This window comes from Dendrobates tinctorius, unplaced genomic scaffold (genome assembly GCF_039654945.1).
Source record: "Dendrobates tinctorius isolate UK_male_01 unplaced genomic scaffold, ASM3965494v1 ptg000308l, whole genome shotgun sequence".
Lineage (NCBI taxonomy): Eukaryota > Metazoa > Chordata > Amphibia > Anura > Dendrobatidae > Dendrobates > Dendrobates tinctorius.
The window spans coordinates 2,590,008-2,605,469 of NW_027361975.1; the positions used below are offsets into that span (position 1 = coordinate 2,590,008).

At 47.8% G+C, this 15,462-nt stretch overlaps 1 protein-coding gene across 1 annotated transcript in view; it reads left to right on the forward strand.

The window, feature by feature from the left end:
* LOC141073591 (membrane-spanning 4-domains subfamily A member 15-like) overlaps positions 1–15,462 on the forward strand; it is a 231,052-nt gene that overhangs the window by 151,044 nt on the left and 64,546 nt on the right. The window contains exon 4 of the mRNA XM_073560879.1: positions 10,233–10,358. Within this exon, the coding sequence (XP_073416980.1) occupies positions 10,233–10,358 (126 nt within the window). The remainder of the gene's footprint in view (positions 1–10,232; positions 10,359–15,462) is intronic.

Below are 15,462 nucleotides of genomic sequence, written 5' to 3' on the forward strand. Positions count from 1 at the left end.
ACCAAGTGGATTTTCACTTTGGACACATTGATCCCCAAAGGATTCAATAGTGAGCTGGAACTCTTTGGTTTCAATTAATTTGAGCGGGCCCTTCTCGTATCTCATTATGTCTTTATCAGCTGAGTACGGGAGGAGGCATGCATGAAAAGGACCCTATTGTCAGAAGCGACCATCCCTGATGAAGGAAACTGTGGTTTCGAAACGCGTTTGATGTTTTGTGGTTCTTTCTGCCTTCCATACTTCTTCACTGCCAGCAGCAAGCTTGGGTCACGTGTTATCACGTGACCTCCCGTGTCACACCAGGTCCTGTTCCCAAACATTGCACAATAGCAAGGACCCAGTTACCGACCGGGGCTGCCGGCATTTCATCACTGCGGGCGCACTTCATTGGATCAATCATCGCAATAGAGAGCTCTCCGGATTCCTCTGCAATTAGAAGCAAGTGAAGGTCACGCTTTACCACGTGACTCCTGACGTCAAGCCGGGTCCTGCTCCCATCCATGCTCACTAGCGGGGACGCAGCCATTGACCACGGCTACTAGGACCGCTTTCACTGCCAGCTTCTGCATGGACCTCTACCAAGAGGGGACTTCCTTACATTGTGTTAGGTAATTCATCAAACCCTCACGTCCGTGACCAGGCTATTTTTAACACCCCTTTTATGGACATTTAGGAGCTGCCACCGGCTGGGGCATGTCCAATACAGTAGACTTTATAACCAAGTATTTTCTTCACAGTTCATTCCACCATCTACTTGATGGGTACATGTTTAGTGGTGTAAACAGGATTTTCACACATTCATGTGGGCTTTCTTCTAAGAACTGCATTTTTTAACCTCATATTTATTACAGGTTTCTTTTCAGAGCTTACTCAAGTGAGTTATTTCTACTTTGCAGCAACGACTAATGACCCCACTCTGCTTCTCCACAGTCTCTTTAGGTTGGATACTGCAATTAACTTTATTTTCTCTTGACCCTTAGTGGGGTCCTGAGTGAAATTCATACCACCTCTAGAATCAACGTCAATGCCTTTGTACCTTTACATACATTCATGTTCTTTATCTATACACAAGGAGAAAAAAGAGTGACTGAATCCAACAGTTTTTTATTATAAAAGTATGAAAATTTTATTGTAATTGGTAAATATACAAAAGCACAATAATCATAATATAATTACACATAAAGTATGACACCATACACCAGGAGAGGAGATACACAACAATGGTAGGAGGCACCATCCAACTAAAATGCCAAAGGTATAATAACCCTTATGGGATATAATTAGCAAACTGCTGCCTATGTAAGAATCCTATCGTAACCATAATGTGTCTAGGGTGGCAGAGGAATCCCAAAGCGGGCTGACATTATAGAAATGAAAACAACGGTAAGAGTTCAGCCATACAAAATTATGCCAAAAAAGGTAAGGAGGTTTTAATGCGAACGCTTACCAGATGGTGCCCACTAGCCCCCGGTTGTAAAAGGAATCTCCAACGCGCGTTTCGCGCTTGCCACTAGCGCTTTCTCAAGGAGATGCCGCTAGTACTGGCGCAGGACCTTTTGTAACCATAACGATCGTCACATGTCTGACCATGTGATGTCAATGAACCAATCAAAAGCGGTTATAGCAGAAGTTAAATTTGTGTCATGATCACGTGTGTCAGGACGCAGATGTTTCCGCAAGGCGGACCCATAACACACGTGACCCTGGATACACCGCCTCCAGTGGGGCGCATTTAAATAATAAAACGTGCAGGTGGATACGCCGCCTCCACCTGGCGAATTTAGGTATTACACGTTATACATACAATAATCAAATAATAAAGGGGGAACCTGGGAAACTTTAACAATGGTGGGCCCTGCAATAGGGAAAAGGGAATTGGAGACCTCCTGAGCTCCCCTGAGCCAGTGTCCCTGCACTCCTAACGTTCCCTATGCCGGTTTCGCACCGGGCGCCGCACGCGTACCTTAACGCCCTTGCTCACCCTGACCCTAAACCCTCACTAGGGAATGGGTCGGTGCGGAGACTAATCCCACCACTGCACTAATAACACACATGAGGAAAGAGACAATACAGGGGAAACACCACTTAGCTTTGCTCTGTTGCGTGCGCTCCTAGCAACAGAGCCCTCCACCTGAGTGCATCTTCTCCTCCACCTGGATCCATCACCATAACAGGATCCTTCACCTTAGTGCAGCCTTGGAGCAGAGTCCAAAACCAGTTGCAGCTGCTTAGTACCAGAGTCCCAAGGAAGAGTTCAGCTGCTGACACGAAGTCGAGCATGCTTGAGTCCAGCTCAGCGGCCAAGTCCCACATGGTGAGTGCCACTCTCCATAGTCGCCACTCCACCAGCCCATGCAGACACTTCCTGCTGACACCATCACTGCGACTCCACCACGCCATGCCAGCCCTTCGTCCAGACACCATAGCTGAAACACATCCCCCCTGGCTAAGCTGTGCAGGACTCCTCACCAGCTCCATCCTTCATCCAGGCTCTCCAAAAACAGAGTGAACACACTCTCACAATATCACAGGCAGTGATTGCACACCTCTTGCACACCTTTATTGGGTGTAACACCCGATACATGATTAAGTGCACAAAACCTAAAGTGCAATATCAAAACCACCACCGGGGACAGTCAAGACACCTTGGAACTTTCCAAAGTAAAAAAAGTTCACCCAGTGATTTAAAACTGTCAGATCACTTCAGATCATGACAGTACCCCCTCCTTAATGAGGGGCCTCTGGACCCTCAAGATCACCCCTCATTAGGGAAACACCTACAGCGGGGACGCCCAGACCCTGAGTTCACCCCACCATTACCTGACACTTCAGGTTCATGACAAACACCGCTGGTATTGGCAATAAATGTTCATTTTGGAGGCACCACTCATCTCCACAGCGCCGACCTGGGGAACGAGTTTATGTATGTGTATGTTTGTTTGTTATGAGCTGATCAGACTCCACAACACATTTCCAAGATGTTTTTTGGTGGAACACATACACGCTCGTTCACACACAGGTCCGGACCTGAACGTTTATTACACACATTCGTTTGTCATTTTTTGGTGAACTCACTCTGGACTTGACAACAGAGGCGTCCCCCTGTGTCACCACACTCACACCCCCTCTATTCACCAAGGGACATCACCCTCCAACCCTTTCACCATGAGGACTGCGCCTCCTAGGGTTGGTTAATGGCGAGGGTAGAGATTTGTCCCTACTCCCCCGCAGCACACCTGCTGCACACACCAGGAGGAGAAGGGGACCGGGAAATGGAGGAAATATACTCTCGCTGGTCGCCTCCACACGACCAGGATGGCGGCTTCTTCGATGGCATAGAAGATATGGCGTAAACCCCGCGGACTATCACACCAGTCAGCTCACCACAGGGGCGTACCCCTTCACCTCGGGGAATACCAGGCAGCTCCGTGGGGCACCATTTCTCCCACCTGCCTGGGTGCGCCCGCATGCATGAACCAGTCCCGCTCCCCAGCAGCGACTCTAGGGGGTTTTAGTACCATAGCAGCAGGAATATGGAGGAAAATATATATAATAAAGGGGGAACCTGGGAAACTTTAACAATGGTGGGCCCTGCAATAGGGAAAAGGGAATTGGAGACCTCCTGAGCTCCCCTGAGCCAGTGTCCCTGCACTCCTAACGTTCCCTATGCCGGTTTCGCACCGGGCGCCGCACGCGTACCTTAACGCCCTTGCTCACCCTGACCCTAAACCCTCACTAGGGAATGGGTCGGTGCGGAGACTAATCCCACCACTGCACTAATAACACACATGAGGAAAGAGACAATACAGGGGAAACACCACTTAGCTTTGCTCTGTTGCGTGCGCTCCTAGCAACAGAGCCCTCCACCTGAGTGCATCTTCTCCTCCACCTGGATCCATCACCATAACAGGATCCTTCACCTTAGTGCAGCCTTGGAGCAGAGTCCAAAACCAGTTGCAGCTGCTTAGTACCAGAGTCCCAAGGAAGAGTTCAGCTGCTGACACGAAGTCGAGCATGCTTGAGTCCAGCTCAGCGGCCAAGTCCCACATGGTGAGTGCCACTCTCCATAGTCGCCACTCCACCAGCCCATGCAGACACTTCCTGCTGACACCATCACTGCGACTCCACCACGCCATGCCAGCCCTTCGTCCAGACACCATAGCTGAAACACATCCCCCCTGGCTAAGCTGTGCAGGACTCCTCACCAGCTCCATCCTTCATCCAGGCTCTCCAAAAACAGAGTGAACACACTCTCACAATATCACAGGCAGTGATTGCACACCTCTTGCACACCTTTATTGGGTGTAACACCCGATACATGATTAAGTGCACAAAACCTAAAGTGCAATATCAAAACCACCACCGGGGACAGTCAAGACACCTTGGAACTTTCCAAAGTAAAAAAAGTTCACCCAGTGATTTAAAACTGTCAGATCACTTCAGATCATGACAGTACCCCCTCCTTAATGAGGGGCCTCTGGACCCTCAAGATCACCCCTCATTAGGGAAACACCTACAGCGGGGACGCCCAGACCCTGAGTTCACCCCACCATTACCTGACACTTCAGGTTCATGACAAACACCGCTGGTATTGGCAATAAATGTTCATTTTGGAGGCACCACTCATCTCCACAGCGCCGACCTGGGGAACGAGTTTATGTATGTGTATGTTTGTTTGTTATGAGCTGATCAGACTCCACAACACATTTCCAAGATGTTTTTTGGTGGAACACATACACGCTCGTTCACACACAGGTCCGGACCTGAACGTTTATTACACACATTCGTTTGTCATTTTTTGGTGAACTCACTCTGGACTTGACAACAGAGGCGTCCCCCTGTGTCACCACACTCACACCCCCTCTATTCACCAAGGGACATCACCCTCCAACCCTTTCACCATGAGGACTGCGCCTCCTAGGGTTGGTTAATGGCGAGGGTAGAGATTTGTCCCTACTCCCCCGCAGCACACCTGCTGCACACACCAGGAGGAGAAGGGGACCGGGAAATGGAGGAAATATACTCTCGCTGGTCGCCTCCACACGACCAGGATGGCGGCTTCTTCGATGGCATAGAAGATATGGCGTAAACCCCGCGGACTATCACACCAGTCAGCTCACCACAGGGGCGTACCCCTTCACCTCGGGGAATACCAGGCAGCTCCGTGGGGCACCATTTCTCCCACCTGCCTGGGTGCGCCCGCATGCATGAACCAGTCCCGCTCCCCAGCAGCGACTCTAGGGGGTTTTAGTACCATAGCAGCAGGAATATGGAGGAAAATATATATAATAAAGGGGGAACCTGGGAAACTTTAACAATGGTGGGCCCTGCAATAGGGAAAAGGGAATTGGAGACCTCCTGAGCTCCCCTGAGCCAGTGTCCCTGCACTCCTAACGTTCCCTATGCCGGTTTCGCACCGGGCGCCGCACGCGTACCTTAACGCCCTTGCTCACCCTGACCCTAAACCCTCACTAGGGAATGGGTCGGTGCGGAGACTAATCCCACCACTGCACTAATAACACACATGAGGAAAGAGACAATACAGGGGAAACACCACTTAGCTTTGCTCTGTTGCGTGCGCTCCTAGCAACAGAGCCCTCCACCTGAGTGCATCTTCTCCTCCACCTGGATCCATCACCATAACAGGATCCTTCACCTTAGTGCAGCCTTGGAGCAGAGTCCAAAACCAGTTGCAGCTGCTTAGTACCAGAGTCCCAAGGAAGAGTTCAGCTGCTGACACGAAGTCGAGCATGCTTGAGTCCAGCTCAGCGGCCAAGTCCCACATGGTGAGTGCCACTCTCCATAGTCGCCACTCCACCAGCCCATGCAGACACTTCCTGCTGACACCATCACTGCGACTCCACCACGCCATGCCAGCCCTTCGTCCAGACACCATAGCTGAAACACATCCCCCCTGGCTAAGCTGTGCAGGACTCCTCACCAGCTCCATCCTTCATCCAGGCTCTCCAAAAACAGAGTGAACACACTCTCACAATATCACAGGCAGTGATTGCACACCTCTTGCACACCTTTATTGGGTGTAACACCCGATACATGATTAAGTGCACAAAACCTAAAGTGCAATATCAAAACCACCACCGGGGACAGTCAAGACACCTTGGAACTTTCCAAAGTAAAAAAAGTTCACCCAGTGATTTAAAACTGTCAGATCACTTCAGATCATGACAATTTGAGGAACAAGCCCGCGACCTGAGAACACGTTTTCAGGATCGCGGGTATAGTAACAGGTGTATAGGGAGGGGTTACGATCGGGCGAGGAGAACTGCACATAGGGACTTGCTATACCCTCATGCACAAATTGGCAGAGAGAGTTCTGGGAGAAATGGTACTTTTCGATCATATGGCCCTTCTCGTTTTGTTTCTACTCACAATCATGAGTGGGGACATATGCGAGATATTCTTACGAAGCACTGGGCCATTTTGAAATCCGAACCGGCATTGAATCAGGCTGTTGGTGATCACCCCTTGATGACGGCAAGGAGATCTAAGAATTTAAGGGATCTTTTGGTTAAGAGCCATTATGTCCCTGATACAATCAACCTGTTTGGCACTAGGGGCCCTGTGGCCGGTTCGGTCCCGTGCGGCCACTGCCTGGCCTGCCGCAATGTCTCACGGTGCTCAACATTCCATAATTCGAACAGGTCGAAAGAATTTCAAATTACAGAATGGATATCATGCGGCAGTGATAATGTGGTGTATTATGCCGTTTGCGGGTGTTCTCTTATATATGTGGGTTTAACCTCGAGAGAACTCCGGGTGAGGATCCGGGAGCACGTTCGTGACATTTTGGGGGCTAAGACAGTGACCGATCTTTCTGTTTTAAAGACGATCCCTCGTCACTTCAAATTGGTGCACAACTGTGATCCACAGACATTCATGGTGAGGGGGATTGATAGGGTTCATCTAGGGATCAGAGCCGGTAACTATAAGAAAATTTTGGCGCAAATAGAGTCTAAGTGGATTGTTATGCTGGATACGATTACCCCGAAAGGTCTTAATGAGTCTCTGAGCTTTGCCTCTTTCCTGTAAAATAAGTTACCCTTTTGGGTTGTCCATGTTCACCACTGCCCATCATTTTCCCCGTTTGTATTTTTATTGTTCTTAATTTCTAATTGTTTCTTATTTTTTATCTCTTAGTTTTATTGTTCCTGTCGCTGTTCTGGTATACATGGATCTACCATTTTCTTCTTCACCGGTTCCAGCCATTCAGTTGCCATCGATTGGATACTGTATTTGAATCTCCCCCTGCTCTATGTATTGAATACTTTTTTACCTTAGGTTATATCTGTTAATGGAGCTGGGGATGTAGAGATTTATTCTATATCTTTGATTTTGATGGCATTCTGTGTGGGGTGGGACTGTGTGGGTGTAATCGCTACTTGATCTGTGTGCTTTTTTGACTCCTCCATGTTTGTCTGTAGCCTTATTAATATCCGTCACGTCTGTACCGTGACTCTGCGGTTGCGCGCATGCGTTGTGTGCCCTCCCGTGTTCCTCCCCATGGGGGCGGTGCCCTTTATACTTGTGACGTGAGCGCTGATTTTGAGCGCGCGTCCAATGATGGGCGCCTGTCTTTATGTGAGAGGACTGGTTGGTGCCGCGGCGCATGCGCCGCTATAACCGCTTTTGATTGGTTCATTGACATCACATGGTCAGACATGTGACGATCGTTATGGTTACAAAAGGTCCTGCGCCAGTACTAGCGGCATCTCATTGAGAAAGCGCTAGTGGCAAGCGCGAAACGCGCGTTGGAGATTCCTTTTACAACCGGGGGCTAGTGGGCACCATCTGGTAAGCGTTCGCATTAAAACCTCCTTACCTTTTTTGGCATAATTTTGTATGGCTGAACTCTTACCGTTGTTTTCATTTCTATAATGTCAGCCCGCTTTGGGATTCCTCTGCCACCCTAGACACATTATGGTTACGATAGGATTCTTACATAGGCAGCAGTTTGCTAATTATATCCCATAAGGGTTATTATATCTTTGGCATTTTAGTTGGATGGTGCCTCCTACCATTGTTGTGTATCTCCTCTCCTGGTGTATGGTGTCATACTTTATGTGTAATTATATTATGATTATTGTGCTTTTTTTATATTTACCAATTACAATAAAATTTTCATACATTTATAATAAAAAACTGGTGGATTCAGTCACTCTTTTTTCTACTTGTGTATGCATAGTCTCATGGAGTGGAACCACTTATTATGGCAGACCATATATTTAGGTTACTGCCATTTGTGTTTTGCAAAGTATTGGGCTATTGTGTTTTACTAAATGTTCTTTATCTGCAGCAATCCATAAATTTTTAGGCAAAGTGCAATAACTACTGTGGGCCATTATCATTGTACTCTATTACACTTGTAAGGTCTAAATGTGATTTTTTCATACCTCCATTTTTTTGACATTTTGGGCAATTAATAAATACAAAAAATCAGGTTATATGTGCGCGAATCTATTTTCCTTTTTGCTTTTTACTTAATTTTTTTGCTTTACAAAATTTGTGTTTTTTTGTCCAGTTTCGCTGCATTTATATTCCTCACTCCAGCACCTCTGAATTTTTCATCTCTGGCCGGGGTCACACTAACCAACGCAAAATACGGTCAGTATTTTACATGCGTAATACGGATGAATGGCCCCTAAACAGTGCTCCGTATGTCATCCGTAATCAAGGTGTGGTCGCGTATTTTGCGCATGTAAGCATCTGTATGTAATCCGTATGGCATCCGTATGGCGAGATTTTCTCGTCACCTTGCAAAATGGACACATAATGGAGCGCTATGACAGGTTTTATAACAGAAACCAAAGAATAGATATAGACTCATAGAATGCATATATACAGAAATTTTTTTTTTTACTTTACTTGAAGTTTTATATACCACATGAAACTCTAAGGATGAATAATTGAGTCCAGACTTTTTTTTTTTTTTTAACTTTTTTGGGAGTTTTTTTTATAAAATCGTAATGTAACACTAAGCACATTAAACTGTATGGATGACAATATAGTGAATTTTTTCACCCCCCCAAAAAAATAATGTGGTCACGTGCAGCAGCTATATATTTAGCAATGGACTGCAAAGCCCTAGGCCCTGACTAGAGGCTTAAGCCACTCTCCCTTATCCACTAGCTGTCCCTAGGCTAAATGCAGAATGTATCTGATACAAACAGCAAGGACTGTTAGTATGATGGTTCAGCATCAGCACCAGTATCACCATTAGAGGACCCTGATTCATAAAACTGTGTATACACAGGACTGGACAACTACTCTCTCCCTCTAATCACAACTGTCTTTGAGCTGTGCAATGGCATCAGTGTGCCCAGCATGGTGGCGCCTGTCATTTTATAGCCTCTGATGAGGTAATGCAGCCAGCCAATCACAGTAATGCCACTACCAAGATGGCCAAGAATTACAGTGACTGGCAGGCAATCCCTGCATGTTTATTGGCTGTGTAACAGGTGCCAAACATGCAGGGTGGGAATTTAAGCTTCAAATCTGAGCACCAGCCAATGCTTGTTGAGTGCTGAGCACATCCTAGCACACAGGGACTGGAGTGATATCCGAGTATCACCCAGCACGTTCGCTCATCCCTAGTTATAAAGTACACTTAAAAGCAATCAGTCAGGATTAATTACAGATAAATCCCCATTTTTCTTAAATGAGCTGTTAAGATCTATGGGTCAGACATAAATCTCACTGTGAATCTATATCATATATCAATACAAAAAGGGTGGGGGAACAAGAGGTGCAATAGTGCCCTATCACTAGTGACACTACGATGTGAGTGGTGTAATGCAGTTCCACTCACCTATTCCGGTTGTGTGACCCACAACTGGCTTGAAGACATAACACAGTATCAGCTGCTGCAGGACCTCCACCGACCACTCCAAAGTGGAAAAACTGCCAGAGAATATGGGAAGCAAGATGTGCCACAGTCCGCGCTGCTGGATATCCCTGAGGAAGGTGCCAGGAAGGGCGCCGAAACGCGTAGGAAGGAATAAAGCAGTACTTTGTTACTACATCTTGCATCCCAGGTGATTTTGTGGATTCAGCAGCGCAGACTGTGGCACATCTTGCTTCCCATATTCTCTATATCATATATGGCTTAGAAGGGTTGATACTACTGACAGATTCCCTTTAAACAAACATGCCCCAAGTTGACATTTCACAATATTTTTCCAAAGTACAAGTTCAGTAGTTTATGTTTTTTTCAGGTTCGTGGCAGTTTGGGCTGGAACATTGTAAGTGCTGTGATATCATCATTGGAGTTTGTCATTCTTATAGTTGACGTGGTAATGAATGGGGGCTATACCTGTGATGAGTCCTGCGTCACTGTATGGGTGAGTACCAAGAAGACTTTAGACAGTTTTTATATATGCACCAATATATTTTTTATGTGTGTGTAAGCCATGTACCAGGGTGGGTTCCCCAGGATACAGCAAAGTCACTAACGACGAAAACAACTCCAATACCAGTTCATTCACCAAAAGTATTTTATTTAAACATGTGGGTGAACTTAAAAAAGAGGAGGGGAAAAATTCAAAGAAATCCACAGACACTCAGCCGAAAGGCCAAGACCCTTGTGCTGTACAGCATGGCGTCCTGTAACATGTGCCAACTATATTCACTACATCTTTGTGTACATGCAAGCCTGTATAAACCAACTTCTGATTACCTGTTAGTACCCCAGAATCGAGAACAGATGAGTGTGTAGTCTGGACTCGTCTACAGCACAGCACAACAGCTTACACCTTGCAATTAATTAACTCTATTCCTCAACCAATTATTCCCCTGCCCCAACAGGATTACAGTGAACACTGAAGAATGGTCCTTATACAACTACACTGAGGATTAGAGTTGAGCGAAACGGGTCGAACAATTTCAAAAGTCGCCGACTTTTGGCAAAGTCAGGTTTCATGAAACGAAACCCGACCCTAGGATGAGGTCGGCCAAGAGGTCGGCGACTTACGCGCCAAAGTCGCGTTTCAAAAGTTTGTTTAGCGCTCTTTTTCAGCCAATCAGGATCCACGGACACTGTGGGCAACGTGATGACATAGGCAGGGGTCGCCACCATCTTTCAGAAGGGCATGCAAGTGATTGGCTTGCTTTGGTGGGCGTCACAGGGGTTATAAAAGGGCGTGCACGCCAACCGCCATCTTACTTCTGCCGATCTTAGCATAGGGAGAGGTTGCTGATTCTGTAGGGAGAGCGTTAGGCTGGGAAGAAGACAAAAAAACTGCTTCTGCTGCTAGCGATTTTGCCTGTGCAACACACCAGTCACTGTGTGTGCAGTGCAAGGGGAGGCAATATTGTGGTGGATCAGCGGTGTTGGTTGTTAGGCTACCTTCTAAGGCTTCCTGACAGCTGCATTGCTGTTTCCCCACTGCTCTGCAAACTGCTTTTTTAAAAGCAATCCCAATTTTTTTTTGTCCTGATAAGGTACTGAGCGTGCATTTATTCACACCATACAGCGGTGTACGCTCCTCACACAGTACCGTGTAACGGCTGTTATCACAGCCACAGTGAAGCTATCTGTGTGTCACTGTGGAAGGATAAGTGGAGGACTTGTTCCGTTCTTACAGACCTACCCTCTAGGGAGATTCCTATTCTGCCCAATTCTACAATTCACTTTTTTCACACCTGTGCCATCGAGCCAGTGACATAGCGCTCTGATATTCAGTGGGCCTCACACAATCCAAAAGTGTCCAGTGTCCACAAGTGTCTGCAGAAATTCAAAATCTCCCTTATCCTGTAGTCACTTTTTTCACACCTGCTGCATCGAGCCTGTGACATAGCGCTCTGATATTCATTGGGCCTCACACAATCCAAAAGTGTCCAGTGTCTGCAGAAATTCAAAATCTCCCTTATCCTGTAGTCACTTTTTTCACACCTGCTGCATCGAGCCTGTGACATAGCGCTCTGATATTCATTGGGCCTCACACAATCCAAAAGTGTCCAGTGTCCACAAGTGTCTGCAGAAATTCAAAATCTCCCTTATCCTGTAGTCACTTTTTTCACACCTGTGCCATCGAGCCTGTGACATAGCGCTGTGATATTCAGTGGGCCTCACACAATCCAAGTGTCCAGTGTCCACAAGTGTCTGCAGAAATTCAAAATCTCCCAGAAATTCAAAATCTCCCTTATCCTGTAGTCACTTTTTTCACACCTGTGCCATCGAGCCTGTGACATAGCGCTGTGATATTCAGTGGGCCTCACACAATCCAAGTGTCCAGTGTCCACAAGTGTCTGCAGAAAATCTAAATCTCCCCTGTCCTATAGACACCTTGTACCTTGTTTTACATTACTATATAGTTTGTAGGATTTTGTCTACATTTCTACCAAAAATGAGGAAGGCTGGTGGAAGAGGCCGTGGAATTGGGCGGGGGTTGGCAGCTGGTAATGATGGTGTTGGTGGTGGATCTGATGGTAGTGGCAAATGCAAAATAGGACCGGATGCAGGAGGTGTTGAGCCTGCGTCATTGTCTGGCTCCATAAGGCTTCGAAGGCTTAGTTTTCTAGGAGTTGGCAAACCGCTTTTAACGCCAGAGCATCAGGAAAAAGTTTTGTCTTACATTGCTGACTCAGCCTCCAGCTCTATCGCCTCCTCTTCTGAAGTTGTAAAAAGTAAAAGCACTGAGTCGTCATTGGAGGCTCATGTTCATGAACCACACCTTTCCTTGTGTCCTTCACCACAACCAAGATTGAAGGATGACGCAGGCCATACTACTGATTACTCCATGGAGCTGTTTTCACATACCATGCCTGGATTATCAAGTCAAATGGTGAATTACCCAGGCCAAGATGAATCTGACATGGAGTGCACTGATGCACAGCCGCTGATGGATGATTCTGCTGGTACATTCACTCAGAGCACTACATTGTCCTCGCAGTGTACAGAGCCAGATTCTGACCCTGATGAGACTCAGGTGCCCCTTCCCGCACACTATACCACCATACACGGTGACACAGAGGAAGGTGCACATGACATTGAAGAGGAGGTGATGGATGACCCAGTTGTTGACCCAGATTGGCATCCATTGGGGGAAGAGGGTGCTGCTTCCAATAGCTCAGATGAGGAGCATCCACAGCAGACATCAACATCGCAACAGCTGTTATCTGGCAGGCCCGGAGCACTCCAAAGACAGGTTCCAAAAATCAAAAGAGTTGCTGGACAGCTTGTCCAGAGGGTCAAAACATCACAGCGTGCTAGGCCGCAAAATGTCTGCCAAAGTAGGAAGAGTGCAGTGTGGCACTTTTTTGAACAAAATCCTCATGATCAGGCCAAGGTTATCTGTAAGAAGTGCGCAAAGACCTTTAGCCGAGGGAAAAATCTGAAAAATTTGAATACCAGTTGCATGCTTAGACATTTAACCAGCATGCACTTGCAAGCGTGGACACAACACCAAACCTCAAGTGCCACATGTGCAACTGATCACAAAGAAGGTATTCAGCAACGCTACATTGTTTCCCCCACTGTAAGCCCACCGGTTAGCACAACAGCAAATGTTGAGGTGTCGTTGCAAGGCCACAGCAGTCAGGGAATCCCACTGTTATATCAACGAAATACTGAATCTAGGCCATCAGAAAGAACACCAACTCCATCACCATCATCAACCCTCTCTCAGTCCGCCCTGTCCACCGCTACTTCCACCATATGCAGCTCTCAAGTCCAGCTCACCCTCCCAGACACTATGAGTAGGTCAAGAAAGTACTCAGTCTCTCATCCGCGTACACTGGGTTTGAACGCCCACATTGCCAAACTAATCTCGTTTGAGATGATGCCCCATCGGTTGGTGGAAAGCGCAGCTTTCCGCGAACTCATGGCCTATGCAGTACCACGCTATGACCTACCCAGTCGCCACTTCTTCTCTCGCAAAGCCATCCCAGCCCTCCACCATCATGTGAAAGACCGCATTGTCCATGCACTCAAGCAGTCAGTGAGTGGAAAGGTGCACCTCACAACTGATGCATGGTCCAGTCGGCATGGCCAGGGCCGTTACGTGTCCATCACTGCGCACTGGGTTAATGTGGTGGATGCAGGGTCCACAGGGGACAGCGGTGGTGGGACAGTGCTGCCTAGCCCACGGTATAGGAAACAGTTGGCTGTAGGCGTTCCACCCTCCTCCTCCTCCTCCAGAAGCGAAAGCTCGTCCACAGAGCGCAGTCGTACGAGCACTCCATCTGCAGCTGCCACTGTTGCACACGAGGTGTCCCCCTATCGAGCAGCTAGTGGAAAGCGTCAGCAGGCTGTGTTGCAGATGATGTGTTTGTGCGACAGACACACCGCCGAGGTGCTGGCCGAGTACTTGAAGTGACAAACTGAGTCAAGGCTGGGCAGTGTACATCTTGAGGCAGGCAAGGTAGTTAGTGATAACGGCCGTAATTTTGTGGCAGCCATAGCCCTTTTAAAACTCAGCCACATACCTTGCTTGGCTCACACCTTGAACCTGGTGGTGCAGTGCTTCCTCAAAAATTATCTGGAGTTAATAGCCCTGCTCCATAAGGTGCGAAGACTGTGCGCGCACATCCGCCGGTCGCCTGTACACTCCGTTCGTATGCAAAAGCTGCAGCGATTGCTCCACCTTCCCAACCACCGCCTCATTATCGACATTCAACAAGGTGGAACTCCACCCTGCACATGGTGGAGCGGCTGTGTGAGCAGAGGCAGGCCATAATGCATTTGTGGGAGGATACACGGCCAGGCACTTTGAGAGCAGACATGGAGTTGACAGGTGTGCAGTGGTCGAAGCTGAAAGACCTCTGTAAAGTCCTTCAGTGTTTTGAGGAATGCACACGGCTGGTAAGCGCAGACGACGCCATCCTAAGCATGAGCATCCCACTTATGCGTCTGCTCATGCAAACTTTGACGCACCTTAAGGAGCAGGCGTCTGCAGCCAATGTTGACGAGGAGGAAGAGGTGGAGGGAATCCTTGATGACATTCAGTCATTGTCTGCTCAGGGACCTCTCCTGGACGAGTTGGAGGAAGAAGAGGAGGAGGAGGATGATGATGGGGATGATTACTTAGGGGAGGAGGATGCATCTCGTGGGGCAAGTGAAAATGTTGGCGTGGCAAGGTCTGGTACAGGGTTTGTGCGTGACTGGAGGGATGTGGATTTGCCAGAAAGTGCTCCTCCACCCAGCACTCGCAGTGCATCATTGACACCGGGAACATTGGCCCACATGTCAGATTATGCCTTGCGGATCCTAAAAAGGGACCCCCGCATTGCCAAAATGATGAACGATGACGACTACTGGTTGGCCAGCATCCTGGATCCACGCTATAAAGGTAAATTACAAAACATCATGCCACAGGAGAACCTTGACCTAATATTGGCTAATAAACAAGCAACTCTGGTAAATCGGTTGCTTGAGGCATTCCCAGCACACAGCAGCGGTGATGGTTCTCACATGAGCCGTACGGGCCGGGGGCAGCTTGGCAGAGG